This window comes from Eulemur rufifrons, chromosome 19 (assembly GCF_041146395.1).
Source record: "Eulemur rufifrons isolate Redbay chromosome 19, OSU_ERuf_1, whole genome shotgun sequence".
Classification (NCBI taxonomy): domain Eukaryota; kingdom Metazoa; phylum Chordata; class Mammalia; order Primates; family Lemuridae; genus Eulemur; species Eulemur rufifrons.
The window spans coordinates 33,933,355-33,946,732 of NC_091001.1; the positions used below are offsets into that span (position 1 = coordinate 33,933,355).

At 35.0% G+C, this 13,378-nt stretch overlaps 1 protein-coding gene across 8 annotated transcripts in view; it reads right to left on the reverse strand.

Moving 5' to 3' along the window:
* The window catches only part of CCDC138 (coiled-coil domain containing 138), a 90,480-nt gene that overhangs the window by 25,559 nt on the left and 51,543 nt on the right, over nt 1-13,378 (reverse strand). For 6 of the 8 annotated variants that reach the window (XR_011236180.1, XM_069494302.1, XM_069494303.1 and 3 more), the window contains one exon: nt 5,489-5,665. The exons of the other annotated variants lie outside the window; for them this stretch is intronic. Coding sequence is in view for 5 of the 6 variants with exons in the window: in XM_069494302.1 (XP_069350403.1) it covers nt 5,489-5,665 (177 nt within the window). In the remaining variant the exon portion in view is untranslated. The remainder of the gene's footprint in view (nt 1-5,488; nt 5,666-13,378) is intronic. 8 annotated transcript variants of the gene reach the window in all.

Sequence of the window (13,378 nt, forward strand, 5' to 3'; positions counted from 1 at the left end):
AAAGGCTCCCCCTAGCGACAGAGGAGGCAGCTTACCTGGCGCTCACGGCCTGCCCCTTTCCAGACTAAAGCTGAAAGAAGGAATCTTAAGGATTCATCCAGATGGGAAGGGCTCAGCGAAAGAACTCTGGAAGTATAAAGAATCAAGCTGAAACTTCACCCTCAAAGAGGATTACTAGTTCACCACCAATTAACACAAACCAGATTCCAAATAGCAACATGTCACAGGAAGAATTTCAAACATGGATCATAAACACGCTGACCAGCATGCAAGTAAAAATGGATAATCAACATAAAGAAACCACAAAAAAGATCCAGGACTTGGAAGAAAAATTCACCAAAGAAATTGAAATTCTGAAGAAAAATCAAACTGAACTCCTGGAAATGAAGAATTTATTCAAGGAGCTACAAAACACAGTGGAAAGTCTCAAGAGCAGGGTAGATCAAACAGAAGAAAGAATCTCAGAGATCGAAGACAACACGTTCCAATTAAACAAGTCAGTTACAGAGCTGAAGCAAACAAACATGAGAATTAACCACAGTCTACAAGAAATGTGGGATTATGTGAAGAAGCCTAACGTCAGAGTAATCGGCATTCCTGAGGGTGAAGAAGACAATAAGCAAGGGTTGAATAAACTATTTGAAGATATAATTGAGGAAAATTTCCCAGGCCTAGCCAAATCTCTAGATATACAGGTTCAAGAAGCTCAAAGAACCCCTGGGAGATTCATACCAAATAGGAAGACACCACGTCATGTAGTCATTAGACTGACCAAAATATCCACTAAAGAGGCCCTTCTTCGAGCTGTAAGAAGAAAGAATCAAGTAACATACAAAGGAAAGACCATCCGAATCACGCCAGATTTCTCAACTGAAACCTTACAAGCAAGAAGAGATTGGGGCCCCATTCTCACTCTTCTGAAACAGAATAATGCCCAGCCTAGAATCCTGTATCCAGCTAAGCTCAGTTTTATATATGAAGGTGAAATTAAGACATTCTCAGATAAACAAAAACTTAGGGAATTCACCAAGACAAGACCAGCTCTCCAAGAAGTACTCAAAACAGAGTTACACATGGTCCAGCACAAGAAGGACCCTCGAATGTAACACTAATCAAGAGATAAATATAAAAACCCAATTATCATAATGGCTCAAGAGAGAAAACAGATCAATGAAATTCAACCCAACTTGAGGAAAAGCAATCTGTCTCACCTATCAGTTCTCTCATTAAATGTGAATGGATTGAATTCCCCACTCAAGAGACATAGACTGGCCCAATGGATAAAAAAATATAAGCCAAGTATCTGCTGTCTTCAGGAAACTCATCTAACCTGCAAGGATGCATTTAGGCTGAAGATAAAAGGATGGAAATCAATATTCCAAGCAAATGGAACCCAAAAGAAAGCTGGCGTGGCGGTTCTAATCTCCGATAACATAGTTTTTAAATCAACAAAAGTAAAGAAAGACAAAGATGGTTACTATATACTGGTGAAGGGTACAATTCAACAAGAAGACATAACTATACTTAATATATATGCACCCAACCTAGGTGCACCCAGATTCATAAAGCAAACCCTACTTGATCTCAACCAAATGATAGATAACAACACGTTAGTAGCCGGAGATTTTAACACGCCACTGACAGTTCAAGACAGATCTTCCAAACAAAAAATAAACAAAGAAATAGTGGACTTAAATACAACTCTCGATCAAATGGGCCTGACTGATATCTACAGGACATTCTACCCAAAAACCACTGAATATACTTTCTTCTCATCAGCTCATGGGACATTCTCCAAGATTGACCATATCTTAGGTCATAAAGCATGCCTTAAAAAATTTAAAAATATAGAAATTATACCATGCATCTTCTCAGATCACAGTGGAATAAAAGTAACAATGAACCCTAACAGAAATCCTCACTTCTACTCAAAGTCATGGAAGCTAAATAACCTTCTCCTGAACAATCATTTTATAAATGAAGAAATCAAGTCGGAAATCAAAAGATTTTTTGAATTAAATGACAAAGGAGATACAACCTATCAAAATCTGTGGGACACAGCTAAAGCAGTCCTGAGAGGAAAATTTATTTCCATAAATGCTTATACCAAAAAGACAGAAAACTTACAATTAGACAATCTAATGAATAGACTCAAAGTGCTGGAGAAGGAAGAACAGACCGATCCCAAACCCAGCAGAAGGAGAGAAATTATTAAGATTAAATCAGAACTAAATGAAAAGGACAACAATCAAACCATAAGGGAGATTAATAAAACCAAAAGTTGGTTCTTTGAAAAAATAAACAAAATTGACACACCTCTGGCTAGACTAACCAAGAACAGAAAAGAAAAATCTCTTATAACCTCCATCAGGAACACAAAAGGAGCAATCACGACTGATGCCACAGAGATACAGGATACCATATATGAATTCTACAAAAATCTTTATGCACACAAATTAGAAAATCTGGAGGAAATGGACAAATTCCTAGAAACACACAGCCTTCCCAGGCTCAACCAGGAAGAAGTAGAATTCCTAAATAGACCGATATCTAGATCTGAAATCGAAACAGCAATAAAAAACCTTCCCAAAAAGAAAAGCCCTGGACCAGATGGGTTCACACCTGAATTCTACCATACCTACAAAGAAGAACTGGTGCCCATCCTACATAAACTATTCTCCAATATAGAGAAGGATGGGATTCTCCCCAACACTTTTTACCAAGCCAACATAACCCTAATACCAAAACCAGGAAAAGATGCAACTAAAACAGAGAACTATAGACCAATTTCTCTTATGAATATAGATGCAAAAATTCTCAATAAAATTCTAGCAAATCGAATCCAAGTGCTTATCAAAAAAATAATCCATCACGACCAAGTGGGCTTCATCCCAGAGATGCAGGGATGGTTTAACATACGCAAATCTATAAATGTAATTCATCACATAAATAGAAGCAAAAATAAAGACCATATGATACTATCAATAGATGCAGAAAAAGCATTCGACAAAATTCAACACCCTTTTATGATAAGAACACTCAAAAAAATAGGCATAGACGGGGCCTATCTAAAAATGATACAAGCCATATATGACAAACCCACAGCCAACATCATACTGAATGGGGAAAAACTGAAAGCATTCCCACTTCGAACTGGAACCAGACAAGGCTGCCCACTGTCCCCATTACTTTTCAACATAGTATTGGAAGTCCTTGCAAGAGCTATCAGGCAAGAAAGCAGAATCAAGGGAGTCCAAATAGGGACAGAAGAGATCAAACTCTCACTCTTTGCTGATGATATGATGTTATATCTAGAAAACCCCAAGATTTCAACCAAGAGACTCCTGGAATTGATTAATGAATTCAGCAAAGTCTCAGGATACAAAATCAATACACACAAATCAGAGGCATTCATATACGCCAATAACAGTCAAACGGAGAACCAAATTAAGGACTCAATACCCTTCAAAATAGCAACAAAGAAAATAAAATATCTAGGAATATATCTAACTAAGGAAGTAAAGGACCTCTATAGGGAGAACTATGAAACTCTGAGGAAGGAAATCGCAGAACATGTAAATAGGTGGAAAACCATACCATGCTCATGGATCGGTAGAATCAACATTGTTAAAATGTCTATACTGCCCAAAGTTATCTACAGATTCAATGCAATCCCTATTAAACTACCAACATCTTTTTTCACAGACATAGAAAAAATAATTTTACGCTTTGTATGGAATCAGAGAAGACCCCGTTTAGCAAAAGCAATATTAAACAACAAAAACAAAATGGGAGGTATTAATTTGCCAGACTTCAAACTTTACTACAAGGCTGTGGTTCTAAAAACAGCCTGGTACTGGCACAAGTGCCGAGACACAGACCAGTGGAACAGAACAGAAAATCCAAATATAAAACCATCCTCATATAGCCATCTAATCTTTGACAAAGCAGAAAAAAACATACTCTGGGGAAAAGATTCCTTATTTAATAAATGGTGCTGGGAAAACTGGATATCCATATGTAGAAGACTAAAACAGGACACACAGCTCTCACCCCTCACAAAAATCAAATCACGGTGGTTAACAGACTTAAACCTTAGGTCAGAAACTATTAGAATTCTAGAAGAAAATGTAGGTAAGACTCTTACAGACATTGGCCTAGGCAAAGAATTTATGAGGAAGACCCCTAAGGCAATCACAGCAGCAACAAAAATAAATAAATGGGACCTGATCAAATTAAAAAGCTTCTGCACAGCCAAAGAAACAGTCACAAGAGTAAATAGACAACCTACAGAATGGGAAAAAATTTTCGCATACTACACATCAGATAAAGGACTGATAACAAGAATCTATTTAGAACTCAGGAAAATTAGTAAGAAAAAATCGAACAACCCTATCAAAAAGTGGGCAAAGGACATGAATAGAAATTTTTCAAAAGAAGATATAAAAATGGCTAACAAACATATGAAAAAGTGTTCAACATCTCTAATCATCAGGGAAATGCAAATCAAAACCACAATGAGATATCACTTAACTCCAGTGAGAACGGCCTTTATCAAAAAGTCCCAAAACTATACATGTTGGCGTGGGTGTGGAGAGACAGGTACTCTCATACACTGCTGGTGGGACTGTAAACTAGTGCAGCCCCTGTGGAAAGCAATGTGGAGATACCTTAAACAGATTCAAGTAGACCTACCATTCGATCCAGCAATCCCATTACTGGGCATCTACCCAGAAGAACAAAAGTCATTCTATAAAAAAGACACCTGCACCCGAATGTTTATAGCAGCACAATTCACAATCGCAAAAATGTGGAAACAACCCAAATGCCCATCGATTCATGAATGGATTAGCAAAATGTGGTATATGTATACCATGGAATATTACTCAGCTATTAGAAATGATGGCGATATGGCATCTCTTTGGTTCTCCTGGAGTGAGCTGGAACCCATTCTATTAAGTGAAGTATCCCAAGAATGGAAAAACAAGCACCACATGTACTCACCAGCAAACTGGTTTCCCTGAGAGCACATTTGGGATTCACACCAATAGGGTATTGGACAGAGGTCAGGGCTGGGTGGAAGGGATGGGTGTATACCTACTTGATGAGTGCGATGCGCACTGCCTGGGGAATGGACATGTTTGAAGTTCTCTCGGGGGGGGGGGGGGGGGGGGGGGGGATGGGGTGGGGGGAGGGGAGGAGTGCACACCTACATGATGAGAGTGATGTGCACTGTCTAGGAAATGGACACAACTAAAGCTCAGACTCGGGGGGATGGGGAGGCATGGGCAATGTATATAGCCTGATCTTTTGTACCCCCTTGATGAGCTGAAAAACAAACAAAATAAAAAAAAAAAAAAATATTTTTTAAGCATTTAAATTATAAAATACAATAGTGTCTAATATGTGGAGTTATACATTCAGACCAAATGAGGATAGAAAACTATCTCATTTTCATTTCTATATGTATATAAAACCTAAAACTTACTAGATTCCACTGTCATCTGAAGCAAACTATCAATGACATTGGACAGGAGTCCTTTACTGGATATTTTTAGATGACTCAATAGTACTGGAACAGCTTGATATCCCAAAAACAAGGTTTTTCCTTCATCTGTCTTCAAGTCCAAACAAAGAGAATCAAATGCCTGGGCCAGGTAATCAGCTGAAAAACAATATGTAAAATCAACTGTTTGAGAACTATCAGTTCTCTAATTGGGAAGCAGAAACAGAAGATAACAAGCAATATCACTTTAACAAATTCAAAAGAGAAACAAAAATTAAAGGACAAGAGATTACAGTCTAAATTTGGATTCTAATTAATTTGTTAGAATTCAAATGGGAAAAGGGGAAAAAAGAGGTATTACATTATGATAGGGTAAATTTCATTTAGAATTTTCAAATTTTAACACTAAAATAACAAATAAGCCCCATTTCTTTTTTATACCAAGAAAGAAAACCAATGACTTAATAGTAAATACCACAAGTAATGTTTATTTTCCATGTGCAATTACTATTACATGCTTCCAAAAATTTAAACAGCATCAGTATTTCTATCTTTATAACAGCTTTCTAAGATTACATATATTTTTTGTTGCTGCTTTGTAAATGTTTACCTATTTCAAAATGTAACTTTATACAAACTTGCTAAATGGATTTTATACAAGGATTTCTGTCTCCTAGTAAAGATCAAACATTAGGCCATTCAAAGATAACTTCAGAGGATTGAACACGCTCTGCTGTGTTACTTTTCATGACACATCTCCCATTAAAATGGCAGCAAGATTTTACCAAGGCCAGTGCTGTTAAGGACACCTGCTAGATCAGAACCACTGAAACTTTCTTAAAGATGGGTCACAGATGACTAGGAAGCCTATAAAGCCAGGATTGGGATGCACTCATTTAACCAGACTCAATGCAAATGAAATGTTAAGATACTTGCATCATTACACTTCAATGCACCAAACAACCCAAGTCAACTACTCTTACACAATTTTATACCATGCTTTTAAATGTACAGTATTCAAGTTTTCTAAAACTCTTTCAAAATACTACTCAAAGGAATAAAAAATTGTTCACACTGTTCAAGTAATTGTGAATTAATTTTTCTACTGAGATTTCTGTTTAAAGGAGAAGGCTCAAGTACCTTGAAATATTCAAAGTATGACAGCATCACCATATTAAAATTTATTGTCCTCTGGCCTCATGTTGCATTTCTTCTTTACTGTTTCAGCTTATATGAACAATAAGGAAACAGTTTAAAACCCTAGTTATTAAGAACGAGAAGTTGAGAAGAACTTGTGTGAAGTTAACATAAACATGAAAGAATTTTGAGAAATTAAGATGTGTGCCTGTGGATCAATTTTAGTACATTCCATTTTTATTTTTGGTAGAATTTAGTTCAAGGAACAGTAACATTAATGTACTTAATTTTGTCGTTTTTAAAAAATCACTGCAAATAAATGTATATTAGGCTAAGTAAATTGGCTAGATTCTCTTCAGACTTGCCTTATTTAAAACTTTTTTTTTTTAAAGCAACAATACAGGTAGAAGAATATAGATGAATCCTGAATGTAACTCTTTACAGGAACAGAAGTTTTACCACAGCACCACCTACTGTACTTTATACAAATTACTTCACATCTTATTGATATATCATCTGACAAGATTAAATGGGTTGAATACTATATGGCATTTTTTTTAAATTGAATTCTTTTTTTTGTTTTTTTTTTTAAGTTTTCAGGCCTAAAAATCGTCCTTTATTAACTTGGGAGAATGTAAAAATGGTATTTGGTTATTTTTTCAAGAGTGATCTTATCTTTGAGATAAATCAAAATTATGTCCCCATTTTAATTTCCCTAATAGTGTGAATTTTCTAAAAAGATCAATTTATCTTTGAAAAGAATATTTTAAAAAATTTCAGTTGTCAATTATATCAAAATTGATTTCTTTTTATAAACAGGTTATATTATTGAGTCTTTTAACAATGTCCTCACATTCAAATGTAATCCTTCTGTTCCTTATCAAAAGTCAGTATGTTGATCTTAATAAGTATGAAATAGGGTTTTCCATTATTTAGTCTAAATGGTGGATCAAAAGATTAGAAAGTCTTTGCAGCAGCTCCTATCAAAAGGTGAACTCTACTGCCCACCCTTTGAATCTGGGCTAACCTGTGACTTTAACCAACAGAATGCAGCAGAAATGATGCTGTGTGAGTTAGGAGCCTGGGCCTCAAGAGCCCTTGCATCTTCCACTCTTCAGCTAGATACTTTTCTGCCACTTGTAAACAGGCCCTACAGAGAGAGGCCAACCAAGAACAGGAGAGCCCAGACAAGCACAACCATCTGACTGAGCTAAGCCAAAATTACCAGCCAAAAGAATTGTGAGCTAGTAAATAAAATGATGGTTGTTTTAAGTCATGAAGTGTTTGGTGGTTTATTATGCAGCAATAGATAACTAACATAAACTAAAAGACCTCAATTCTAAGTAAAACCAATAATTAAATACTACTTCCACTACTGATAGTGGCTAGCTTCTTAAGAACTTACTATATGCCAGATTCTTTTGCTAAACCTTCACATTAATTCTCTCATTTAATCTTAAAAAAAATTGTATTGTAAACAGAAAAGTGACCTTCCAAATGTCAAACAGCTAGTAGTGAAGCAGGGATTCAAATCTTAGTTGTTTGGCTACACTGCTAAAGTTCTCAACTACTACATTATACTGGCTTCCTACCAATCAAACCGTCTTGTTACCTGAAAATTGCAATAATCCCCTACATTTCTCTAGACCTGAGGTATAAGTACATAATTAAAAACCAAATAAATCTGCTAAGTTGAGGACCAAGTGCCATGTAGGAAAGGGCAGAACTAGCCCTAAAACACGTATTAAAAAATATATATATATTTTAATTAAATATAGAAGCTATCCCTAAACCAAATACTTCTATCAGATAAAATTCCTATGACCTCTTTTAACAATGACATATCATAACTTACAGATTAGTGTGTACATATTAGAGGTTTTATTAATTACAATGCTTCCACATAGATTCCCACATCTCCATAATTATAATTGTTAATGACATATAATATAGTACTGTCTTCATAATGATATTAAGGGTCCAATATTCGGGATCAAGAAAGATCTGGGTCCATGACATTTGCCTGGCCCTCAGTTTGCTCTTCTGTGAAAATGGCAACACCACCTACTTCATAAAGTTACTGTGGGGAATAAATTTGAAATAACCAAGAACAATGTCAGCAACAGTGCAAGAACTCAGTTAATGTTCATTTCCTTGACTATTCCAATCATGGGTTTGTCAGTTACTTATCCTTTATCATTATTACAAATAGCACATTAATACCTTTGAAGTTTTTTCCCTTTTAAATTATTTCCTTGCAATAAATCCCATGAAAGGTCACATTGCATTTTGGTGGTGCTTGTTAGCAGAATGCCCTTCAAAATTATTATAATTTACAATACAACAAAAATTGTGCCTGTATCCTCTCAGTGATATATTATATTTGATCATTTTACTTTTTTGAGTAATAGATACAAGATTATATCTTATAATTAAATTTTATTTCAGAGATTCGGCATAGCATAGTGGTTAAGTGTGGAGGCTTAACTTCTCTATGCCTCAATTTCCTCATTTGAAAAACTGAAACAATAATACTGACATATCATACCTTATTGTAGGGATTAAATGACTTAATATACATAAAGTGCTCAGCCCATAATATAGTAAGTGGTAAGTAAGTGTTATTTATTTGGTTATCTCAGGAAGTATATTGTCTTAGGAAGTCATATAGTAGGGTTGAGAGGGTGAACTTTAAAAGTTGATAGAGCTGGGCTAAATTAGACTCTGTCAAATGCTGGTTGTATTACCGTGGCGCAATTATCTAACCTTTGTGTAAGCCTCACTGATATGGAGGAAATAAGATTCCGAGATAATATTATAAAGGGCCTAGCATTATAGTGCCAAATTCATCCCAAGTAATACTATGTATGCTGATTCTTATTGAACAATCTATTCAGTATAATCAGGGATCATCTTTATAGATCTATATATAGTTGGGTAATTAAGCATTTAATATTATGTGTATTATCTAAGCACATTTATTTCCTTTATTTTTTCTACTAAATTTATTAATCTTGTAACTGATATTTCTATTTTATAAATAGGAAACATCTTCTTATCAGAGTTGTCTATTATAATTTAAGAGTTTTCTTGTGTTTAAATTTTTAATCCTCCCAGAATTTACTGCAGTGCATTATAAGAAATATAACTAGGCCGGGCGTGGTGGCTCACGCCTGTAATCCTAGCACTCTGGGAGGCCGAGGTGGGCGGATCGTTTGAGCTCAGGAGTTCGAGACCAGCCTGAGCAAGAGCGAGACCCCATCTCTACTAAAAATAGAAAGAAATTATATGGACAGCTAAAAACATATATAGAAAAAATTAGCCGGGCATGGTGGCTCATGCCTGTAGTCCCAGTTACTCGGGAGGCTGAGACAGGAGGATCGCTTGAGCTCAGGAGTTTGAGGTTGCTGTGAGCTAGGCTGACGCCACGGCACTCACTCTAGCCTGGGCAACAGAGTGAGACTCTGTCTCAAAAAAAAAAAAAAAAAGAAATATAACTAAACTTTATTTTTCTCATTCTCCTAATAGTATTTATTAGGTAAATTTTTCCTATCCTAGCTCTTTTAGTTGGCTTTCTTGCTGTATCCCAAGATTACAGAAATTAAGATCCAACAGCTTCCTTCGAACCTTCAGCCTACTCAGAAAACGCAAAGTCAAAAAGGAAATCAGCTGATCAGCTCTGGAATTTGATACTGATGTGAATTTGGAGCCATTCACCTTTCTTTCTTCATGTTAATTTCCTCTCCCTCCTGAGTGTAGAGAAAGCATTCCTCAGGGTAATGTAAATCTTCAAAAGGTATTACAAAGGCACTTCATAAACTGTAAGACAGTATTTCCCAAATTGTCTTCCTCAGAAATTAGTCCTCCATACTGCTCTTCCACAAAGGGTTTGAAAGTTAAAGTTTGGGAAATGTTACATACAGTATATTCAAGTTTTAGAGATTCATAATGCCCATTAGGACATTAAATAAAATTATCAAATTTTGCTTATCCTAAAATTTCCCAAACATTTTGAACTACAGACCCCAATGACCACTCCTCCTCCTTTTTTTCTTGAGGTACATCTATCATTTAGCCCACAGAGCTGCTTTCCCATGAAACAGACTGCCAGGATGTACTACACAAGCAAGTAGACATCTTTTTAAAATAGTAATCAAAGGATCTGGGGGCCTCTCTGGGTTCTCACCCTATTTCCCATGGAAGCTGGCACAGTTTTTAAAAAATCTCTGAAGCTCCCATTAAAAAATATTTTTAATTTTAAAAGACTAATTCCAAACTTTTCAAACACAGAGAAAATAGAGAAAATGGTGTGAAAAATACCCATGCTGTAGATTTAACAGCTGTTAACATTTTGCTATAAACACTTTTTAGAAAAGAAATAAAATGTTACAGGGAAAAAAAGTGAATTTAACAAAAATTAATAACAGATGTGTTTGTCATAAAACGGCAAATTGGGGGTGGTTTTACAACATTGGTGGACTACTTTGTCCTTTTATGAGCTTTGCCAATTAATCAAAATTGGGAAAGGATGTTTTTATGAAGGGTGGTAATTTTTTAATACCATAATGCAATCCTGTAACTTTTAAAATACAATTTACTATTTTAAAAATGTATCCTTTAGATTTTTAATAAGATACTAAACCAGTTAATTATATTCATTCTGACAGTCTAGTAATGTTTCAACTAATTTTTCAATTTTTATTGCATCTCTGAAAGCTTATCTGATACCAAATTAGACCTAAAAGATTGCTTTCAACTACCAATTTATATACAAATATCTGTGGACTCTTCCAAGTGATTTTGAAAATAGCTTTAAAACATATCTGTAAGTGAGTTCTAAGTAGTTTCTTTGCTATCTCTTTAATAAGAATGTTTTAAAACCATTTTCACAATCAGAATGAACATGTGAATAAAATTTTTCAAACTAAGAGAATATCAATTGTGTATTCATAATTGTGTATTTAGATGAAAGGTAAAAATCAATGTATATATGTCTTTCAAAATGATAAATTAATGAAGAATTAGTCTGATTTTTCAACTTCCATTTCATATTATAAAGTTAAAAAGTTAACTTTTTAAACATAAACACTTTTCAGAAATAGGAAACAATAATAAAAAAATCTAACTAAAGTCTATTGGAAGTTGTCTATCTACTCATGAAGACTTTTCCCATCTACTCATGAAGACTTTATCCTACAGGATAAAGAAATGCTTATATTGGTTTTGTAAAGAGACATCCCTGGGTGAAAAGGAATTTAACTTTTAAAAAATTAACTTAGAAATTTGACAAAATGCATACGAAAAATAAGTAAGACAATCAAAAAGTTACTAGGATGAACAAGAGATACCATTACGTGAACTCTGGTTAGAGCCTTTATTACCAATTATCATAGAAAGCTTATAATTCACTAGATATTATGTCAATACAAATAAATTATAAAGAGATTGTTGAGTGAAAACAGTAATTTGTAGAGCAGCACAGTATAATTGGAATTTTTTTAATAAGAAGATAAACCCAAAGTAATGCTGTGTTTTCGAAAGGTTCAAATATATATGTATACAAAAGTTTAAAAGGTCTAAAAGTAAGTACACCAAAATTGTAACAGATTCTCTCTGCAGAAAAACACAGAAGTTTTTATGGGGGGAAGGGGAGTGGGGAGGTAAGTGTATAAGTATTTTGAACACTGTTTTAATAAAATAAAAAAAATAGATGTATTCATTACTTATATAATACTTCTAAAAAATTTTTTAAATATAAATGTCTTAAAAATATATAAATGTACTGTGCAAGGATGACACACAAATTCATGAAGCGTTCATTTTGGGTAGAATAAAAATACATTAATGTAGCCAGGCATGGTGGCTTACACCTGTAACCCTAGCACTTTGGGAGGCCAAGGGAGGAGGATGGCTTGAGGCCAGAAAGGAGATCGAGACGAGCCTGAACAAGAGTGAGACCCCCATCTCTACAAAAAATTGGAAAAATTAGCCAGGTGTGGTGGTGTGCACCTGTAGCCCCGGCTACTTGGGAGGCTGAGGTAGGGAGATTGCTTGAGCTCAGGAGTTTGAGGTTGCAGTGAGCTATGATGACTCTTGCAAAGGCAACAGAGCAAGAAGACCCTGTCTCCAAAACAAACAAAAATATATATTTGCGCAAACCTGTAAGAATTATTATCAAATATTTCTGATATGGAAACACTAATTAAACTTATCTCACATCACACATATTTTTAAAATTTCAGCTGAATTAAAGACCTAAATGTAAAAGAGAAAAATATTATAAGAAAATTTATAATATAATTTTTAAACAGGAAATTCAGAAATCATAGCAAATAGATATTATTTAACTAAATAAAAATTTAAAATTTTGGTTTGGCAAGACAAACCATAAACAAATGACAGACTGGAAAAATTCTATATCACATAGGACATAAAAAGGACCAGTATTATTATCATTATTATCATTATTATTTTTGAGACAGAGTCTCATTCTGTCGCCAGGGCTAAAGTGCAGTGGCATCATTGTAGCTCACAGCAACCTCAAACTCTTGGGTTCAAGCAATCCCCTTGCCTCAGCCTTCCTGGTGGCTGAGACTACAGGTGCATGCCATGATGCCCAGATAATTTTTCTCTTTTCTGTAGAGATGGGGTCTTGCTCTTGCTCAGACTGGTCTTGAACACCTGAGCTCAAGCAATCTTCCGCCTTGGCCTCCCAGAGTACTAGGATTACAGGCA